The sequence below is a fragment of the Piliocolobus tephrosceles genome, chromosome 2, assembly GCF_002776525.5.
Source record: "Piliocolobus tephrosceles isolate RC106 chromosome 2, ASM277652v3, whole genome shotgun sequence".
Classification (NCBI taxonomy): domain Eukaryota; kingdom Metazoa; phylum Chordata; class Mammalia; order Primates; family Cercopithecidae; genus Piliocolobus; species Piliocolobus tephrosceles.
In genome coordinates, this window is record NC_045435.1 from 590,515 (window position 1) to 614,061 (window position 23,547).

The 23,547-nt window shown below is 34.0% G+C and overlaps 1 protein-coding gene across 2 annotated transcripts in view; it reads right to left on the bottom strand.

The window, feature by feature from the left end:
* LOC113219509 (nectin-3) overlaps positions 1 to 23,547 on the bottom strand; it is a 118,741-nt gene that overhangs the window by 23,016 nt on the left and 72,178 nt on the right. For both annotated transcript variants that reach the window (XM_031935099.1, XM_026456893.1), the window contains exon 7: positions 23,113 to 23,194. In XM_031935099.1, coding sequence (XP_031790959.1) covers positions 23,113 to 23,194 — 82 coding nt within the window. The remainder of the gene's footprint in view (positions 1 to 23,112; positions 23,195 to 23,547) is intronic.

The following is a 23,547-nucleotide window of genomic DNA, read 5'->3' on the forward strand; positions in this document are numbered from 1 at the left end:
TGGTGGCACTAACGAAGTGATTAACCTCCTGAGCTTCAGTATGCTCATCTTAAATGTGAGGATAATAATGGCATGTGCTTCACAATGTTATGAGAATTTCATGAGGTAATGTGTATAAAGAACTTAGAACAATGCCATATATTTAGAAAATGCTAAATAAATATCAGCTCTAATTAGTATTAACATATGTTCTCTTGGTTGGTAGGCAGCAAGGAATAGAAGAACCCAAACTCAGAGGCTGTATATTAAAGAAGATCTTGTTAAAATTACTTCATCTGTGACAAAGATTCCTTGCTTGGTCAAACTTGAGTGAATCTTCTGAACCTTCTCCAAGGCCCATCTGTCCACTTCTCATAAAATCTGTGTTTTAGCAATCCCTGCTAAGTTAGTTTAGCAAGAATTTCCCACCCTCAATATATGATCATCCCACATAGCTCATCAGGTGCTTCATCCTCCACTATCTCCCAGGTAATATCTGATCACACTGCCCTGTCTTCAACAGGAATCCTGTTAGGTTGGTTTAGCCAGATATTCCCCTTACCTCTGATGTTTCCTCTGACCTCCACTCTGCTCCTTGGTTATAAATGCCCACTTGCATATGCTGTATTCAGGATTAAGCCCAATCTTTCTCCCCTATCGCAACATTCCCTATATCTATTTCTATGGTCCTAAACAAAGTCTGCCTTACTATGCTTTAATCAAGTATCACTGAATTTTTTTTTTCCTTACTATCCCTTAAAGCCTCAGTTTCCTCACTGATAGAAGGGAGAAAACAGTAATTCCCACCTGAGGGGTTGACTGTAAGGATTAAATGAGACAGTTCATGTAAAGTGCTTGTAACAATGCCTACCATATAAGTAGCGCTCAATAATAGCTATTATTCACAATAGAGTAATTCAATAAAAGCTTTAACGTTTTATCACCAACCTAATTCCATCCTACCCTCACTTACTGTCTCCCTCTACCTTTCACTTTTCTTCATCTTCATACCTAATAAAGAAGAACAGAGTTGGAGATTTATGCTTCAACTTAAATATGGGAAGGAAGAATAAAAGTTTAAAGAGCATTTCACTTAATATATAAACAGACAAATTTATCCAATACATCAGTGGATAAGAGCTCACACTTTGGATAGAGACAAAGGGGGGCACACAAGAACACTTTCAACTGGACAGTATATCACTTAGTAGCATAGCAATGGTTTTGTTAAATGCCAAGCTAGCTAATAACTAAAGAACATACTTTCCTCTCATATGCTATCAGTGGCAGTGTACACTGGTACAAAGTATAAATTCATTAGCAATAACCATCAAAATTAAAATCCATGTATCCATGAGTTTTTACTTCTAAGGGATTCATTTGATTGGTATGCTTCCATATGCATTAATATTTATATTTGCAATTTTATTACTGCAGCTGAATATAACACTGTTGCCCTAATTCTTAGTTTGAGATTTTAGGCATCTTTCCAGGAGTCAGGAGATAAATAGAACGTAGTTGTCATTGAGTGTTTTAATGGAGAAAGGACATCTCCACATTAGACTGTGGAAATGAATGGAATCATCATCAACAACTTTAAAATGTGCTCTAGTAACTGTGCTTATAATCTATTAATTTTCTATGATAATGCATTTTACTTATCCTTGAGCATAATTTAGCAGGCAAAAATATTTATTGACAATATCCCAATATGTTGTATTATGCTTGATGTCAAATTTTGATTTAAGACATCAAGCATTTTGAATATCCAACTGTATTCTCTTTAAAAAAAAATTTGTGGGGGGAGGGGGGAGGGATAGCATTAGGAGATATACCTAATCTAAATGACGAGTTAATGGGTGCAGCACACCAACATGGAACATGTATACATATGTAACAAACCTGCACGTTGTACACATGTACTCTAGAACATAAAGTATAAAAATAAAAAAAAAGTGAATAGTCCTGATATACTAGTATAAACTACATTTGTCCTAGGATTTCCTTTCTTTTTGAATAAAGAAAAGTCTATTTGTTTTCTTTTCCCTAATCATTATTCTAGTAGTCCGAAAACTTACAGAGCCCCAGTGCAAGGTAATATAGGGAGGACTATAGAATTAAGAGCTAAATGATATAGATATTACTCTAATAACTACAGATCCATCTATCCATCAATGTACTGAATGCCTAATGCATGCCAGACATATGCTAAAAGGCAGCAGTAGAGGATTCAAATAACTAAGGCATGCTCCTATCCTCAATTGTGATTAGCTTTGAAGACCTATATTCTTTTGGTAGTCTCTGAACTTTCCTTTGCCCAGAATCTGCTTCTACAAATTATCCCTATAGCAGCTTGTGAACTGTCCTCCGAGAAGTATAAGATCATGTCACTGCCCTTCTCAAACACTTTTGATTGATTAATCCACTCAATAAATATTTGAGCACCAACCATTTGCCAGACACTTTTGTAGATGCTTAAGACAGGGCAGTGTTGACAAAAAAATTCCTGTCCTAACGTATTCTAATAGGATATATAATATTCCTAATGTACATACTTGTATATTATTCCTAATGTATTCTAATAGGATAGAAAAACATTTATATGTGTGTGCGTGTATATGTGTGTGTATATACACACACACACATATACATATGTTAGTAATAAGTAGTAGGGGAAGATATAAAAGGGAAGGGGGGTAGGAAGTCTATGTATGTATGTGTGTATGAACATATCTAGCTTATTCTTGTCTTCCTGCTTCTGCTCACCTATTTACTCTTCCTGGGAATGTCTTCTGCTTCTTCTCTGCCTACTAAAATTCTTCCATTTTAAATACTTATTTCAAATTACTGTCTCTCTTTGCAAAGCCTTCGCAGATTCCTAACTAGAATTAATGACTCTATCTTCTCCTCTGTATTACCACAGCTCTTTCTATTTCTAGCAGGTTATTTTTTTCCCCCTTATCTGGCTGTTCATCCAAGGTTACTACAAGTTGAGTATCACTAATCTGAATATGTGAAATGCTCCAAGATTCTAAACTTTTCGAGCACTGATGTGACACTCAAAGAAAATGCTTTTTGGAGCATTTCAGATTTTCAGATTAGGGATGCTCAACTGGTAAGCACAACACAAATATTCTGAAGTCTGAAATAAAAAACCTGAAATCCAAAACACTTCTAGTCCCAAGCGCCACCTGTATGGAGTGCCTAACACAGAAGCTGGTAACTAATAGCCAAAAAAAAAAAAGTGAGTTGCCTAGGATTATAATGCTGTCCTAATCTTGTTGTGAAAAGGGGGCTTTTTCCCAATGACACAGACACTGATGTCTGTGGCCTCTCTGCTCACCCTGGAGCAGATGTGTATATAAAGTTTATACACAGGGAGAGACAAAAATACCACCAGCAAAGGAGATCACTCACCTCTAAAGGTTCTAACGCCCATTTACCTACCAATCCCCAGCATAGTCTCTCATTATTTCCCATAACTCACAGAATTATTTTCACCATCTTCATCAACCTACTTTAAGTTGTATCTACAACACACCAGCTTTTATACTCAATATAAAAAAATTGAGATTTTTTTTTGTGATTATAACAACAAATATAAAGAATAGGTCAGTTTTTAAGAGGAACTCACTTCATCCTTCTATTTATGGCTAGCATAGGCCCTTTTACTCAGGAACAGCTAGTGTCTCATTACAACTCTCAATATTAGAAGAAAATGCATGTTGTTTTAGATAGTAATTATGTACTTAAAAGAGGAAAGGGGGTTAGATAATGTGCTTTCTGAGGTCCCTTACCACTGAAAATGCTGATTCTAATGCCTTTCTTAAAATAGTACTAACAAACTAGTCTGCTAGTCTTTATTCTTGAACTATTTCCCAGCTGCAGAAATATCTCCAGATGTAGAGTTATCTCTTTAAATATCTTTTGACTCATTGCAAAAATTCACTTCTAACTGACGTTCAATTTTACAAAGTGAATGTGGCTACAAAATGCAAAAATCACTTAGCTCAAATGCGTGAATCACCTACATGTACATCTGGTTCAGTCATTTATGGGTTCAAATCTGCCTACCTACCTACCTATCTTTATTAAATATTATAAACACTATTTACTACTTATATATTATTCCTACATTACATGTATTCACATATACATAGTATATATAGTTTTAGTGATACAAATTCTAAACAGAAAGATTACTAGGGCTTGAGATATAGCTAAACAGAATGGACCCAAAGCTTCTGATCATTACTGTCAAGTGAGTATCATTCCCCTCAAAATTACCAAAGCCAATATTTATACATATCTAATAATCCACATTCATGCTGCACCAGGAGTTCTGTCTCTTAAAGGCAGACCTTAATCTAGATTGATCCCAGATCTCAAATTAGATAAACATCAAGTAGGCACAGAAAACAGGATAATATAAGAAAGTCATTTATCTTGGGCTGATTTCCTAGTCTTAACTACAACTCAGAGAATAGTTAATGTAGTCCCATCTGAGACTTCCGCAGGTTCTACAAAGGAATGAGGTAGATAATTATGAGTTTAGTTTGGGGATCATTCAATTTCCTTGCTGCTCATTGTTTTCTTCGGTTGTGTATCATGTCACAAGAAAGTGGACAGGGATCAGAAAATGAGCACGGGGGACATAACATTGTTCACTGGCATGTTGTTCCCCTCTTTCTAGGTATTCGGGAGGATTATATAACCCATCCCCCTTGAAGTTATGTGACTTGCTGGAGCCAATAGAATGGGAGAAAGAGAGATAGCTTCAAGTTCAACTTCAAGATACTTCAAGCTTCAAGTATTTAATTGCTGGGGGTCAATTCTCTAGCCTTCCTTTGCCCATTCCAGTGACTATGGCAGTACGTGTTGACATGAAACTGCAACTCTAAATTGGCAAATGCAGAGAAGCTACTCAGGAGCATCACCAAAACTTGCAGCAGACCTCAGGCATGCAGCAACCAACTTGCTGTTTTAAGTCCCTGAAATCTGAGGATTGCTGGTTCCTGCAGCATAACCAAGTCTGTCCTGACTGATACCAGAAGTACCTAATTTTGCCACATTTAGCAGCTCAGGAAAACTTTTTTGGAGAATGAGTTTAGGTTACTGGTTTCTGAATGACTGTTGGAATTCAGCTATCTCTCTTTTATTTATTTTATTCATATTTGGCTATAGTTCAGACCAGGCAATTTCCCAAATATTGTTCTTGAAATAGAGTATCTTACTCATTAGTAATTTATTATTCTATAACTATAGCCTCCCACTGTGCAACTAATACAAGCTTATGGAATAGTGATGCTCATGCAAAGTAGCCAAGTTACTTATCTGTGACGGCTTTTTAAATTTTACAGGCATGGTGAAGCATCCAAGTTTGCCCTCTGGGAAAATCAGAACTAAAAAGACTTCCTTTGTGCTCTGTCAATGGCTCATCTGTCAATTCCACACCATACTCAGGCAGTATGGGGCAGTTTCAGTCTTCTCCTTACATTTCCTTAAAAGATTCTGTCTACTCATACATATTCTGGTTCTTTCAGGAAAGCCATATTTGAAGAAACCCATCTCATTCTCTAAGTAGTAAAGATCTAACATGTCATGTGAACAACTTTTGGCTGAAGAATTTCATCAGTTCAGGTACTATAATGTGGACAGCAAAAAGAATGCTTTAAAAAAAGTATCTGCATTCTGATTAAAGTTAAGCTTAGCTGTATTCAATGGTAAAATTTTGACAATAAAAGATGAAACAGGCATGAAATGTTTTGTCATTTCAACATGCTTTTGGCATTAAGTCTAGTGCCTGAGTTACATGGTGGTGTGTGTTGAACTGTGTTTTCAAAAAAGTTACATCTAAGTTCTAATCCTGGGTACCTGTGAATGTGGCCTTATTTAGAAATGGAATTTTTGCCAATGTCATCAAGTTAAAATGAGGACATGCTGATTCGGGTGGACCCTAGTTCAACGACTGGTGTTCTTGTAAGAAAAAGAAAATGTAGTTATAGAGAGGAAGAACACCATGTAAAGATTATAAGCCAGGGAATGTCAAGGATTCCCAGCAACCACGGGGAGCTAGAAGAGAGGCATGGAAAAGATTTCCCCTCAGGGCCTCAGACACCTTGCCAACACCTTGATTTGGGATTTCTGCCTCCAGAATTGTGAGAGAATAAATTTCAGTTGTTTTATGTCACCCAGTTTTTGGTACTTTGTTAAGGCAGTGTGGAAATATATAACATATGGTAATATATTTCAGTCACAGTATTTGCTAATGGTAGTAACATGAGGAAAGAAACCCCCTTTGAAGGCTGACTATGCAAAACCAGGGCAGGACATGATGGTATACAGCTGACAGAAATAAAGCTGAAAGACTCCACATGGGAGATAGCTTCAACACAAAGCATCTACATATTTAACAAATATAACTATATATGAGGAAATTAAATATTTAAATTTGATGTAAATGATATATCTTGGTAACCAGACTTTTAAAAAATGATAAATATATACAAGGTAAAGATTTACAAAAACTGCCTCTTAAAACTATGGTATTTTGCTAACTTTCAAATCTTAATTCTAGTTAAAAATATCACAAACATTTGATTATCAATATATCAATTATGAAATACAAATACTTTGCATATTTGGTACTTTTCTTTTGTACTTAGGTTTTCTTTTGGTTTCACAAATAGTAATTCCTGTTTCTTATTTGACCTTTTTTTTTTTTTTTTTTCAGATTTACTTTGATAATATTCCCAGATCGTACTTGTTTCATCTTTTCACTGGGAAATCTTTTCTTGATTCTGAATTCTCCATTTACTTTATAGATCTGATCTATCCATATATAAAAATTAGAAAATCCTCTTTCTCAATATACTACTTATTCAAGTAACTGCAGTCATGACAATGCACAAAGAAAAAAATCATTGTGACATAAAAAATTAATGTATTAACCACCTATAAAACGAATCTTCCCTCTCATAGCCTTCCCTAATTAATTTTTTCCTATTAGCATTAAAATTTTACATTCGGTCTTTCATTGGTCAGCAGATCAGCAGATGTTATGACTATCCAATGATGTATAACAATACAATGCAAATATAAGGCAAATGAATTATAAAGTGACATTACAAACCTTGCAAAGATTTGCTGACCTCTATTGATATTTACCCTGCATTTTAGTTTTATATTTGCGTATTTCAAAACATTCTGGATATATGACAACACAGAGGACACAGACTGTATTTTCCAAAAACTGCTACAGCATTATGTCTAGTCACAGAGGCTTTCCAGAATACTGCCACTCCCCCATTAAGAACTGGAGTTTACATAAAACCTTGCCTTATGAGTGGGCCTTTGTAGTTGCTTCAACTACTAAAGTATGGTGGAAGTGATCCTATGGTAACACAGCTTTCACTTACCTTTCTCTCTGTGAACATGCACCTCAGGAATCCTGAGCTGCCATGTAAGAAGTCTAGCTGCTAGGAAGCTACCATGCTGGAGAGACCATGTAGAAAGACTATAAAGAGAGACCCTTGGGCAGTGGGAGTGTAAACTGTTCAGCCCCCATCCGTTTGTGTTTTGTTATCCCAGGAACCAAACAAGTCAGTGAGCATTCAGATGACTACAGCCCCAGCCACCATCTGACTGCAACTATGTGAGAAACCCTAAGCTGCCCAGGGCTTCTCACAAAGCACCCTGTCAACTTCAGAATCATAAGAGAGAGTAATAAAATGGCTGCTGTTCATTTAAGCCACTAAATTTAGGTTGTTACACAGCAAAAGAAAGCCAAAAGATTTTTACACCTGGAAGTAGAGTGCTGCTGTAACAAAACCTAAAACATGTGGCAACAGCTTTGAGACCAGGCTATGGGCAGATGTTGGAAGGGTCTTAAAAGAGACAGCTAACAGAAGAAGCTTGATGGTCTTCAAGGAGGCTGTTGGTAAAAGCTTAAAGGAAGATCAGGAAAATGTTACTGGAAGCTGAAAGGGAATCATTATATGGTAGGAGAAAGTTTAACAACACTGTTGGCTGTGGTGCTGTAAATAGAATTATATATATAATGAATCAGTGAATTTATCTGAGATTTCTAGGCAGTTTGATTGCATTAGTCCGTTCTCACGCTGCTATAAAGGAAAGCCTGAGACTGCATACTTTACAAAGGAAAGAGGTTTAATTGACTCACAGTTCCGCATGGCTGGTGAGGCCTTGAGAAACTTATAATCATGGCAGAAAGGGAAGCAAACACATCCTTCTTCACATTAGCAAAAGGGGGAAAAGCCCCTTATAACACCATCAGGTCTCATGAGAACTTATTACCACAAGAACAGCAGCATGGGGAAGCCTGCCTCCATGATTCAATTACTTCCCACCAGGTCCTTCCCATGACGTGGGGATTATGGGAACTACAATTCAAGATGAGATTTGGGTGGGGACACTGCCAAACCATATCAATGATATAAGTGCCAAATATTTCCTTTTAACTGTCTATGACTGAGTTTTTTTCAAAGGCAGTGTTTAATTTTCAAGATCTATTTAACCCAGAGGTTAAATCACAAAGAGTGACCTGCCCTCCCAAGAAAACCCTGCAAGATATTGCCAAATTAGAGACAGAAACCTTAAGAATCTACATGGAGAGGGATGCTAAGGGGTTGGGATCAGAATGGAAGGATCATAATGTTGACTTACAATTTGTTTATACAGATCTGCTAAGTTGTGATTCTGGATTCAATGTATTAGAGTGGCTGTTAGTGGTAACAGGTTGGCTGGCTGACTGAAATCCAGGCTCAAAGGTGGACTACACTAAATGAAGGTGAAATTCTAGAACTTCCTTGATATACTGTAGAAGAAAGAATTCAAATGCTTAAGGAGATAAAATGCTAAGGTGGATTTCTCTTATGTAAGATCTGTTTAATCACCTGTTAACTTTGTCCTCCAGAACAGCAGTGACCAACCTTTTTGGAACGAGGGATGGGTTTCATGGAAGACAATTTTTCCATGGATCAGGGTACAGGGGATGGTTTCAAGATGAAACTGTTCCACAAGGAGCATGCAATCTAGATCCCTTGCATGCACAGTTCGCAATAGAGTTTGCGCTCCTATGAGAATCTGATGCCACTGCTGATCTGACAGGAGGTGGAGCTCAGGCGGTAATGCTCACTCCCCTGCTGCTCACCTGCTGCTGTGTGGCTTGGTTCCTAACAAGCCACAGACCAATACTGGTCTGTGGCATGGGGGTTGGGGACCCCTGCTCCAGAGGTCTTGAGAACATTCCCTTTACCAATTCTGTGTGAAATACATTCATGAGGGGAGATCTGGCATCCTTGAGAACTCACTGGTTGCTCTTCTCTGTAGACCCAAGCATGTCAGTGGGTTAAAAAAATGGCACTTTGCGGTGACAAAGGCCAAGTGGCAGCATTTAACCACTAGAAACAAGGTGGATATGGTGCCAGACTAACACCGTGAGACAGCAATTTCTGTTTGAAACTTTAATTACCTCATTAGTATAATATGCCTTAGTCTCCAGGTTGTGTTTGAAAAGCTTTGGAAGCTCACACATATCTAACATTTCTCCCTATTCTACTTTTACTCCATACTGTCACACTAATTCTTACTTTCAAGATTACTAGAGATATAAATTCATTCTCTAATTCCGTTCCCAAAACTCATCTTCCCTGAACTCTATTCTTTTTTTTTTTTTTTGAGATGTAGTCTCACTCTGTCACCCAGGCTGGGCTGCAGTGGCACGATCTCAGCTCACTGTAAGCTCTGCCTCCCAGGTTCACGCCATTCTCCTGCCTCAGCCTCCCAAGTCACTGGGACTACAAGTGCCCACCACCATGTCCGGCTAAGTTTTTGTATTTTTAGTAGAGACGGGGTTTCACCGTGTTAGCCAGGATGGTCTCGATCTCCTGACCTCCTGATCCGCCTGCCTCGGACTCCCAAAGTGCCAGGATTATAGGCATTAGCCATTGCGCCTGGCCCCCTAAACTCCATTCTATTTTATTCTCGCATTAGCTCCAATTTTCCACTATAAATAATTTTTAAAATTGGAAAATAAATGATCATCACTTTGGTTGCAAAAAGAAAAAAAATCTACACAGTGGAAAAATATGTAAAGTAAAAAAAAAATCATGTAAAAAAGAGTTAATGTGAAACATGGGTAAAAACAGCAAGATACTAATAACTGATTTTGATAATCCAATTGGGTTTGGCCATTTTCTTTTACTGTTGTTTTGAGTCTTATCACTTTGGTTTCCCATTTTTCACATCAGTTCAGGGCACTAGAAAAATCAAAATTTATGAATCTTGACTCTAAAAAAAAACTGGCAAAAAAGGAACATTAATCTAAAAGAAAGGTTAAATTTAAGGGACAGAAACACAATTAGGTTAACAAAATGAATATATCTGTATGGAAGATGTCTGAATTGACAGGGATTTTAAGATATTAAGATGGTAGCTAGCTGTGAAATATATATACGTATATGCAGAAATGGAAGCAGATAATTTTAACAGAAGTACAGGGATTAGAAAAGGTTATAAATTCATTTGGCACTTATCACCATGGAGTATTCTATTTTGTTCCAGAAACATATTTCATGAGGAATATTACAGTTCAATGAAACAGAGGGACCAGTGAGGGGAGATAAAATACATTATATTAGAAATGGTTAAAAATACTGGGAGTACTCAAGCTAGTTTAAATAAAATAGTGACAGCAAGTCAGAGAACTTTAAATATCTGAAAGGCTATCAATTCCTGAAGGATTGTTGCAAGCATTTAATTTATGTATAAAAAGTGGGCTAAAAAATTTATGTTCTTAATAAATGTAGCTTAAAATGCTTAAGAGATTTTTTTAAATTACAGAGATCATAATCAGGGCTAATTAAGTTGAAAGCAGGGTAGATTTCTAATTTGCTAGCAATTTGGCCTATCAAAAAAGAAATATAATGTCTCGTGCGGTAGTAAAATTGTTAATTGAAGTGTTTTCAGTTGAAAGCTAGATGGCGATCTTTAAGGAGTGATGTTGGAGGAAATTTCGCCTTGAGTAGAAGACTGAGCTTTGAAAGACCTCAAATGGTGTTTCCAACTCCAGGGCAATGACTGGAGTTGCCATGTGCTGCCCTGACAACTCTCTCCCTTGTCAAGTTAGGTAACTCATAATATCACATTCCTCACTTAAAAAAAAAAAAAAAAAAAGAGTACAGTGGATTACTTAATTAATTCCAGTTAGTTCACTATGGAAAATTACCATCAAGGATAGGATTACTCAGTTGTAGAGGACTTTGAAATAAAAATAAACTTGAGTCACTTTTTATGAGCCAAAAACCATATTCATTATAAATCCCTGTATACAAGAACTATAATGGGAGTGGAAGTGAAGGAATATTCCCCCAGAACAGTTTTGGTGTTTGGACTTATAATTACATGCAGTATTTTGGGACATAAGATTAGAAAACAATAAAATATAAACTTACTAGAGCAAAAATAGAAAATAATAAAATTAAGTATAAATTGTTATATAAACTAAGCACATATAAAAACAGACTTACAAAAGAAACTGGAAGCTATTAATTATAGTATCAACAAACAATTCAGTCAGTCTTAATGTTAGCAAATCTAATGGATGTGCAGTGGCAATTCATTGTGGTTTACCTTGTATTTATCTGGTGACTGGTAATGTTGAGTATTTTTTCATGTGCTTATTGGCCATTAGTACATTTTCTTTGACAAAAAGTCTAAATAAATCTGCTCATTTTAAAAAACTGGGTTGTCTTCCTATTGAGTTGTAAGACTTATTCATATATTCTGGAAGAAAGTCTTTTGTCTGATACAAATTTTGTTTGTGTCTGTGGTTTGCCTTTGCCTTCCTAATGGTGTCTTTCAAAGACCTAAAGTTTTTAATTTTAATGAAGTCCGACTTATCACTTTAAGTTTTATGTTTTTATGATCTGGTATAATTAATATGTGTGCATGTGTGTGTGTGTGTGTAAACATGCACACATGGTTTAACAATTATACATGCAGTTCATTTCTCAATGGAACATAACCACAGTAAAATTATTCAACTTTGTAACTACCTTTTCTTAAATATAGTCTGCAATTTCTCAGGTTCTACTTAAAAGTAAAGCTACTATTTTACATTATTTTTCTAAAAAGGTATTTGTGGTTTCCATGGGAACACATATATCAATAATAAGGCATTTGAAAAGTTTCAGACAAATACATTTACATGCCATTTCTTTTCATAAACAGGACTGATAGTCTATAGAATTACTGCCCACCAAACATCTGAAATTAAGATTATTACCTTCTATAAAGTGCCAATGAATTTAAAATATGAATCTTCATAAAGCTAAGCATTTCCTTTTAAAGGCCTTTAACAAATCTCATTCTTCTAAAGTTACTTATGCACAAAAAATACTCCACCAATAGCAAGTTTTATATCTCATCTATATTCATTGTGGTTAAAGCTACTGTAAAGATATCATTCAAAGTGCATTTTAAGCTTCTAGTATCTATGTGAGCTGTCAAACAGTCCTAAGTGTAAAGCAACCATAATACAATGTTTAATTCACATTTTTAAGAAGAAAATCTTGTTCTTAAAGCAAAAAAAATTTGAAGTAATTTTTGTTTACATTGTTTTTTAAATTCAATGATATTTGGATTGGCAACAGTTCTTAAAATGAAACTCAAAAACATCTACAGAATAGTGTTGGTTACTTCTACTGTGTGTGCTTTTATAATAACCCATTAACTAATCAACTGTATAGTTAAATGTTACACTAAGAATCACATAAAGATATCTATGTAGAACATTGGTCTCAAGTAATACCAATGTTACTTTTGAATCTACCATCTGTATTATTTTCCCAGGGGAAAAAAAGGAGTCAAGATGTAGAACTGGAAGGGGCCTTAAAACATAACTTTATTCCCAATGCAGGAATGCTTCCTATAACCTACAACAATAGACAAAAGCTGAGTCCAATACACAATGTCAGTATTACTGTGCAAAGTAACAGCCCCACTATCAGACAAATCTAATTATTGGAAACGTCATCTTTATGCTGAGTATTCTATTCTACCTTCTTGTGACCTTCACCTTGCAGTTCAAGTTCTGTTTTTTAAAATTATAAAGAAAAACTACACTCCCCCATCAATGGAACAGTAAGAAATCATCATGGAGTTTGGCTCTGTGGGAGAAACAGACAAATTATGCAGTCATCGAAATGTTAAATGAACTCAAGCTGGATCTCTTGAAAAACCAGAAGTAGGCCTAAAAGAATTTAATGTATTTTAGGTTTTAAGTTTTTTGTTTGGTTGTTATGGAAACTCATCAAAAAGAATGATCCTGAATATGAATGTGTAACATATGTATTTTGCTATTAATCAAAGGTAAGGAAAGTAAGTTGTGACATGTTAGTAAATACGAAAATGATTTTAACAGGCCTAATGTGTTTAGAAACATATTTGTAAAGCAGTATTAATGATTCAAACTAAAGTACCACTCCAGATAGGGCCCCTCCCCTAAAACAGTGGGTCTTACTAACTTTTCAATAATAAAATGCTGTTTAGTCTGAATTTCAAGATTTAACATTTTAATTTACATGCCCAAAAATACACATATGTCACTGTGGGGCTTATTTCTCAGAATAAGATTCCCAAGTAGCAAGCGATATATATTTAAAAAGATGGAGTTACCAACTGGCTAACTGCTTGCCCTGAACACATTCCCAATCAAGATATATCAATAAATCAAATAATGGGATGTTATTATACAAAAACCTAAGTGGATGAACATCTTGGTTTGAAAATATGTTCCAAGAAATCAGCAAAATAAATTTGGAATCATACCACAACCAGATTTAGCCAGTGGTGAAAACATGTCTGTGGGGAAAGAGAGGCAACTATGTCTATTATCATGCCTAGAACCAGGAATTTGAACTATGGTAGCTTGGTAGCTATGGAAATTTACCTGACAGGTTGCCAAAGCAAACTGGGTTAAAGATTTCCATTCTCATAAAAGAAAATGGAATAATTTGGTGGCTGCAGATAAGGTCACCTCAACCAAGAATAAACTGTGGTCATGACTACTTTCCCCAAAACAAATCCTTTTGAATGTTTTTTCATTTATTCAGTTATCTTAAAAAATTTCTTAATTTTTGGCATTTTAAATCTTTCTAAACCAAAATGTATCTTGAATTTAATCTAGTATTTCTAACTTATTTGAAAACTGTAGCCTTTTAAAGAGTTGTGGTCTATTTTTTTTTAACCAGTGAACTCTTTAAAAACATTTAAATTAATTCATTCTAACATGTCTTCTTCAAACTTAAGATGTTTCTAAATAAAAATTTTACTTTAACAAAAGTTTTAATTCTAATTTCATTTTATTTAAGGTATCTGAATAGATTCAAAAACAAAAGTGTGCTAAGTATTCAATAAATTTGTTCTAAGACACTTCCAGAGTACTAGAGAAGTATCTTAGAGAGCTTTAACCACCAGTGAAGGCTGGTGAATTGAGATAAAAGTCAAAAAGTCATGTTTTCAGTGGAATCACTATCACAGGAGTTAATATAACACCATGATTATTTAGCAGCTCAAAGTCAGGCTACATGGACTTAAATACATACTGGCACTAGGACATAAATATGTGAAATCAGGACAATCCTGGACATTCTAGGATAGAAGATTACTGTGCTCATATATAAGGAGGGTTATCAATAGCCTGAGATAGTCTCCCCATTGGTATTTTCGTGTAAACAGGTAGTAACGGATATTATTAATCTCTAATCCTGGGAAGTAAGGCAGGCACTGAGGTCTCACTGGCATTGCTAATGTCACAATATGAAGATAGCTAACTTGGACAACTCTCCACTTAGGGCAGCCTTAATTTAGCCTAATTTTTATTCTCTCAAAAGTCCATAAATAGACCAATTTTCTATTTTTAACATATCAAAAGAACTTCAACAAAACCATCTGTCCAGAATAAAATCAACACTAAATGGCCAAATTCAAAGTAAAATTAGATTAATAGTGGTTATGTAAAATTTAATTCACAAATAATATGTCCATTCTCTGACAACAATTTAGTTTCTTTGTTCTGAACATTTATAAATAGTTCAGCTCTCTGTCCAGACTTCTTCGTATTTACAAAGGAACTGCTCCCAATACATAAACATTATGCTTTTATAAAGAAAACTACTAGGTGCTCTGAAATTGGGAGGAAATTTCATTGTACTTGGCTTACCACATTAAGCTTCAATGGTTCCTTATTTCTGTTTACTCATGAGTCAATCAAGTTTTGATTAAATAAAATGACAACTAACAAAAAATAGGTCCTCCACACTCCCATTCCAGAGATAAAAGCATAGTACTACATTGTTATCATATAATCTGAACATCATCAAAATTAACATCTTCTCTTAAAAAGTCACTGTTGGCTGGGCGCAGTGGCTCATGCCTGTAATCCCAACACTTTGGGAGGCTGAGGTGGGCAGATCACGAGGTCAAGAGATCAAGACTATCCCGGACAACATGGTGAAACCCCGTCTCTACTAAAAACACAGAAATTAGCTGGGCCTGTTGGCGCGCACCTGTAGTCCCAGCTACTTGGGAGGCTGAGGCAGGAGAATCGCTTCAACCCGGGAGCAGGAAGTTGCAGTGAGCCAAGATTGTACCACTGCACTCCAGTCTGGCAACAGAGCAAGACTTGTTTCAAAAAAAAAAAGAAAAGAAAAGAAAGTCACTGTTAAAGAGAATGACAAGCCAAAGAACGGGAGAAAATAGCTGCTAATTATACAGCTGACAAAGGATTTGTATCTAAAATATATAAAGAACCCTCAAAACTCATCAATAAGAAAATGATCCAATAAAAATGAAAAATCTGAACAGATATTTCACCAAAGAACATAAACTGATGACAAACCAGCAAACGAAAAAATGTTCTACATATTAGTAACTAGGAAAAATGAAAATTTAAACCTAAATAAAACACGACCACACAACTATTAGAATATCTAAAAATTTTAATGTCTGACCATAGTAAGTGTTGGTAAGGGAATGAAGCAACTCACATGGCTGACAGGAACATAAATGGTAAAACCATTTAGGATGACAGTTTGGCATTTTCTTAGAAAGTTAAGCACACTTACCATATGACCCAGTCATTCCACTCCTAGGTGTTTACCCAAGAGAAATGAAAGCATATATTTACACAAAGACTTGTACATAAATGTTCATAGCAACTCTGTAATAGTCCCAAACTGGAAACAAAAATGTCCATCAACAGATAAATATATAAACAAAATGCAGTATATTATAGCTACGTAAAAGGAATTAACTACTGATCAACATAACATGAATGAATCTCAAAATCGCTATGTAAAGTGAAAGAAGATCAAAAGAGAGAACACATTGTATAAAATTTGTGTAAAATTTGAGAATATGTAAACTAATACATGACAGAATGCAGATCAGTGGTTAGTTTCCAGAGGATATGAAAGAGAAGCTGGTCAAAGACTAGAGGGGGGAGATTACAAAGGGACACTAGGACTTTTGGAAATGATGGATATATACAATATTTTCATTGTGGTGATATCTGCCAGGTATATTTGTGTGTGTGCGCAGTATATGTAAAACATAACAAATTTACATTCTTAATATGTGAAGTTTAGTGTGTGTTAATTAATATTTTAATAAAGCTCTTCTTAAAAAAGGAAGAAAGCTGTCACCACAGGAGTTGTCCATTCATCACTAAAACGTAAGCTCCATAGACAATTTTTTTCATCTTTTATTAACTGCATATTCTCAGTACTGGCACATATTAAATATTCAAGAAATATTTATTTGATAAATGAATGACAAAGAAAAAAAAAAACAAAACACTACTATGAATCAGAAAGCGTAGACCCCATATATTCTAGTTTCATTTCAAGCACTACTAAGGTTATAATAAAGGTATGAATACTTCCAAAACAAACATATGCTAAATTTAAATAAATCAAAGTAGCATCAGCTTTGTTTTTCTACTAATTTCACTGCTTAGCATCTTTAATATTTTTATCAAGAATTATACAGCTTCTTTTTAAATAACAATAATAGCAAATGCACAGTAATTACTGTGTGTCAGGCACTATTCTAAGGATGTAGCATATATTAGTTTATTAATCCCTATAAAACCTTATAAAACAAGCTTATCTTTTTCTCATTTATAAGACAGATAGCAAAAGCTTTGATATGATGAAGACATTAATCTTTTACACTTCACATGTTACAGCTATATCTCCTTTAAATTAACTTTCTGATTCTTGACAAATATTTTTAGATATTTAGATTTTTAATATTTCTTTTTGCTTTGAAGGGCGCTCCCCATCTAAAATTAGTTAATAAATCATTATTTTAACCAAGCTTTGTTGATCACAAAATTTTTTTTTCACCTCAGAGCAGAATAAGGCCCCACAATTCTTGCACTACTTGTCTCAATAACTGCCAGTACTTACTAACTGAAGGCAATATAAAAGATGAAAACATTTTTCTACTCAAGGGGAAAACCATGCTAGAAATAATCCTTATTTGAATAATCCACTCAATAATTTGGAAAAAAAATATTAACTCTTCTATCATATTCCTCTATCTCTTCCCTAATCCCAAAGATCATAACTACCGGTAGTGCCTGGAAACATGTTAAAATATTCAGATCCTGGGAGAAAATAAGACCATCAATGATTACTAACAAAAACAGCCTACCTAAAACTTACTATTGGAAGATGGCAATGATGTGTTGGAAAAATGACTTTTAAAAAGATATAATGGAAATACATGAAATTATGAAGAGGAGAAAAGTGAATGGGTTCAAGAAAGGTTTAAATGAAATATGGCCTGATTATAACTGAATACCTGGAGGGACTTACCTCTTGAACTTAAATTCTTAAAACCACAAAGTTTAGTAACATTTGAGTTCCAACCATAATTGTTTGCTTTTCTAAATCTTCTTATAACATAAACCAATGGAGACACATGATTCATCTTACTAAACTGTTTTTGCCACAGATTTGGATACCATGGAGCAATGCACATGAAACAAAATATTTTCACATCTACTTACAAAACGTTTAGAAAACGTTCATCACAATTTTGTCCAATAAATAAAGAGACAAAAGAGTAACAATTTGCAGGAAAAAATGGCTTTTTAAACACTTGAAAGGATGCAGAAACCCACTAAAAGATTGCAAAATTATAATTATATGTACATGCCATTCTTATCAGATTAGCAATGATCAAGTGGAATACATACACATACTATTGGTGAGGTCGTGGAGATACAGGTATTTTTATATATTATTGGTAGAAGTGCAAAATAGTATAGTTCTTATAGAGGATTATTTGGCAATATATATCAAAACTATAAATACATTTACTGTTTGATGTAGCAAGATCAAATTTAAAAATTTACCCTGCAGATACTTGCATACATACAAAAGAGCATAGATACCAGGCTATTCGTTATAGCATTATTGGTTTATTAAAATCTTTTGACATTGCACACTATGTAATATACACACATTACAATACTATGTAGACATAAAAAAGATTGCAAATGCTCTCTGCATCTCAATAATAAAAGATCTCCAGTATATTTTAGGAGAAAATGGCAAGATATGTAACAAGGTATATGTATACATTACTTTTAAAAGGGGGAAAATAAATTAAAATGCACCTGAGCGTGTGTGTGTGTGTGGTGTTTTCTTGTCTATGCTTAAAGAAACAGTACAAAGACACAAATTATTAAAAGTGGTTATCTGTAGATGGGGGTAGGGTAAATAGGTATGGGAATGAGACCTTAGAAAACAACTCTTTATATTGTTGTGTATGTATTATCTATATACTTCAAAACATGTAAAAACATTATTTCTCTACTAACACTGTCATGAATATTTACAAATATTTACTAAAGAAAGAAATATACTATAGTAAATTATTGGAAAGAAATTCAGTTTTTTCAGATAGTTAACACTGCTGACACACTGACCAGTATGACTAGCTTAACATTCCAGGTCAGTGACTCAGGTGTTCAATAGATCTCTGTTTTCCTATGCTAAAAGGCTACTTACAGAGGCGGGCAAAGGCACTGCAGAAAAAACAGAAACTACAGAAAATATAACAAAAATAATATTCACTGAGAAATCTATTACAAAGATAACTGCTAACATTTAAAAATATTTCTATAGTCTCTTTTTCTCTATTCTTTTACATATATTATATATTGATATCTCATATTTGATACAGTGATATGGACACTGACATTAAATATACTGAAATATAGTATCTGTGATATGGATATTATAAATGATGCAGAAATTTTCACAGATTATAAACTGAAGAGGATATAAAAAAGGGCTTGATTCTTTCACCTACTCATTCAAAAACTGTTTATCAGAATACATAAGGTGATGCATATGTTAATTTGCTTTAGTTATTCCACATACATTAAAGCATCACGTTGCATGCTGTATATCACAAAAATATACAATTTTGATCTGTCAAATTAAAAAAAAATTATCAGGTACTTCATGTGCCAAGCACTGTATTATGCACTAAGATTATGGTACTAAACCACAGTGACATGACCCCTGCCTTCATACCGCTTACAATTTACAACAGCAGTTCTCAAATTTTTGGCCCCAGGACCCCTTTATGAACTTTCACATTTTGAGGACCCTAAGCACTTTCATGTATAGGAATAATAGCTATCTATATTTATCATGTTATTCACTTAAACTAAGAGTTTTTAAAAATTTAATTCATTTAAAAAGAATAGGAAACCTATTATAGGTTAATATAAACAGTATCTCCTAAATTTTACAAATCTTTTAATATCTGGGTCAAAAGAGAAAAGTTTGATTTTCATATCTGCTACAGCATTCAGTCTACCGTAATATGTTGTTTAGCTGAAGTATATGAAGAAAAATAAAAGCTTCACACAAATACATTAGTTGGAAAAGGGAGACTATTTCAATAGTCTTCAGATAATTAGAAAAATACTTCTGCAATACTAAACTAAAATGCTACAAGTGGTAGTTTCTTAAGGTTAGTTGCTATGTGGAATCTAAAAACATACCAATAAGCTTTTTATATTCTGTGTCATTCATTAAAGTACTTTATGCATATATTACATCTCATCACATAGAAAGCTTACACACACATATACAAATATACATATTGTGTATATATAAACCAAATATCTTGACATGAAAACTGGTATGTGTATTCTTATACGTGAAATACTGTTCATAAAACTGTTTTAAGATTGTTAAAAATTAAACATTTACCAAAAATCATCTGGCAGACTACTGTGAAAATAGGTATAAGGAGAGAAAATCTCATGATAGTTCAAGCAATTGAAAAGCTTTTATTAATATGGTATGTCAGCACTGTAAAAATAACTTCAAAAGCCTCATCCCCCATAATATTGCTGCTAGACTGAAATTCCTGTTATCATTCTCAGTAGAGTCAAATAAATATCCATTTCATGGAATCTCCTGGTCATCATTTATAGAGTAAATGCTACTTTAGGCTGAAACACAGACTATTCTAAAAGATTTACATTTTCATTAAGATTTCTCCATATCGGAAATCCAACTATATTCAAAATATTAGATATGTTTTCCTGAAAATGTTCCCTAGATCATTTTAGTTGGCTTGGAAAATAGTTTTCATAATGTTTTTAATTCTTTCAAATCAAGGCTAAAAAACAGCATTATTCATAGAATGCAGTGTTTTCAAAAATTTTAATGCAAGGAAATTCTATACTAGTCTTCAATTATTTCATATCAGATTTAAAACTGAATGACATAAGGAAACCCCTCATATGTATTCCCCTGAGAAATCACAATATGCAAGGGATAAAAAGGAGAATTGTCATTTGTAGCAACTAGATTAATATGCCTAAAAAAATAAAATGAAAAACCATTAGAATGAATCAAAAACTTGATAAAAGAGGCTGCATATAAGATTCATATTTTTAATCAGGCATTTCTATATGCTAATAGCCAATTTAAAAAGTTCACGGGGGGAGGGTGGAGAGAAATCCTAGTGACTATCAAAATACTTAAAATGCCTGAAGTAAACCTAATAGGAATGTGGAAAGCACGTACCAGAAAGAGATTTTATTCCAGCATACACACACACACCCACACCCGCCACCAGAAACCAGAATAGAGGCTTATCTGGTTTCTAGATGGGAAGAAATGACATTATCATAAAGTTGTCAATTCTTACTACATTAATTCAGGAGTTCAATAGAATGTTTATGGAATCTGGGAAGGTAATTCTGAAGTAGACAGAGAAAAGAAAAGTTAAGAAAAATTTTGAAAGCAAGAACAGAGATAAGGGAATTTACTGAATATCAAATCATATTATAAAACAATTGTAATTGAAATACCAGTATCTTGGTTTAGGAAGAGAAAGACATAGCAATATAACAGAATTAAGAGTTCGGAAACTGACGTAATATGTATGAGAATTTATTTTAGGATAAAAGTGCTCTCGAACCATGCAAAAGTATAGGTAATTGAAAAGTATTTGGACAACTGGTTATCCCATTGGGAAAAAACGGGTCTCTACCTCTTTATTAAGTTTAATAAAGTTTCAGATTAAAATGAAACATAAACCATAAAACTATTAGTTTTCTAAGACTTTTTTCTACACTCTAGTTCAAGGAGAGAAAAGGAAATGTAAGGAAGTAATTTCAGACAACACACAACTTCCAACAAACACAATGAAAGAGACAGATTTTTACTACATAAAAATGTAATATTTTCTATATGACACTATAAGGTTAAAAAATAAGAGATGAATATAATACAAAAGATGACTATCCACATCAAAGAGTTCCTAAAAATCTAAGAAGCAGAATTCAAAAAGTAACCCAAAATCTGAAAAATGACACAAAAAGTAATTTACAGAATTATTAATACCTATAGCCAATCAATTATGAAAAGCAGACCAACTTCATCTAGGAATCTACAAAACATTTTAATGAGCGACTTTTTCAGTTATCTAACTGGCAAAAAAAACAAACTCAAACCAAAACCAAAACCAAAACCAAAACAAAACACAACAAAAAAAAAAACAACAGCTCCAGCTAAGACTTTTATGATATTTTACACCGCTTGTCAATTTCATTTATTTGCCAAGAGATGAGACTACACTCTTTATGTGAGAACAAAAGGTCTGAAAAGATGGCACATCTTCACTATCAGGACACCTAACTGTGTAAGATGACAAAGCTAGCACCCACTGACAGTGGGTCCATGTGCCAGGGAATGCTCCTTCCTGCCCCATTCTTGGTCAGTAGACCGACTACACAGTCAGCTAAGGAAGAGAAGCAGAGAACATCTTGGCAGAAACATTCCTTTAGAATTTTTCCACCAAATTAAATCAATGAATGGATGGGCTAATGATTTGCCTTATTCAGGCTGAAGATACAGGACATATTTTAGGAGGAAAGTATTATAGGATATGCCCCCAGACGTTATAAAACCCCAGTACAGGCTTAGAGATCCAATATGTTTTATTGGTGATAGAGAAAAAGACAAAACAAACATACAAACACAACCACTAAAGTTGAGAATCAAAGAATTCAAATATTCTGATAGTTTACAACTTTCCCAAATAACAAGTACAGCACATTAATCCAGGTATAGAATACAAGATAAAAGCACTGAATCATACTTTCACATGAATTAATGGGAACTGATTCCAAACAGAATACAATACTGTACACTCCAAGGAAAAGAAGCCCTTCATGCACTCAACAGATATTAATTTTCTACTTTTTATTTTACAATAAACTTGTATGTCAATAAAACTGTGTTAACAGTAAGTCTTCAACAAGTATTTAGTAAAAAGCCTAATATAATATTGATTTGTCTTATTTATACTGGCCATAACAACTTGTTTACAAAATTTGATCTCTTAAATGTTTCAGAGAAATGACTGAGCAAGTTAAAACTTAGGTACTGCTATGTAATATTTAATGTATAATGACTGAACAACATTTTGAAAGAAATAATATAAATGGCTTAGTATTTTTTTATTGTATCTTACATTATCTTAAGTGTACTCATGAACACATACCTGATACAGGTCTTTCTGAGGCAAAGGTGGGGATCGTTCTTCATACATAGGAGGTGGTTTATGTGTGGGTGGAAGGTCAATCCTGCATTGCAAAGGTTAAAATATGTGATTGTCACATTTAGAAAAAAAAAAAAAAAAAAAAAAAGCAAAAGAAAATCAAGGTTCTCATAATTTTTGAGAATATTTTCCTCATACTACATAATATTTACACTAGCCTACATGTTTAATTCAGTTCTTAGATTGCCATTAATCTATCAAAGATCAAAAATAAAAATAAACATTGGTGTTAAAGGTTCCTGTATGTAAAACCAATCATGTTTACAGAAGGAATTAAAATAGAAGAACTGAAATTAAGTAATCCAGTATATGACATGACTTTAGTGCATGTTTTAATATTTGACTATGTCTATCAACATTTTAGAGTGTCACTACACT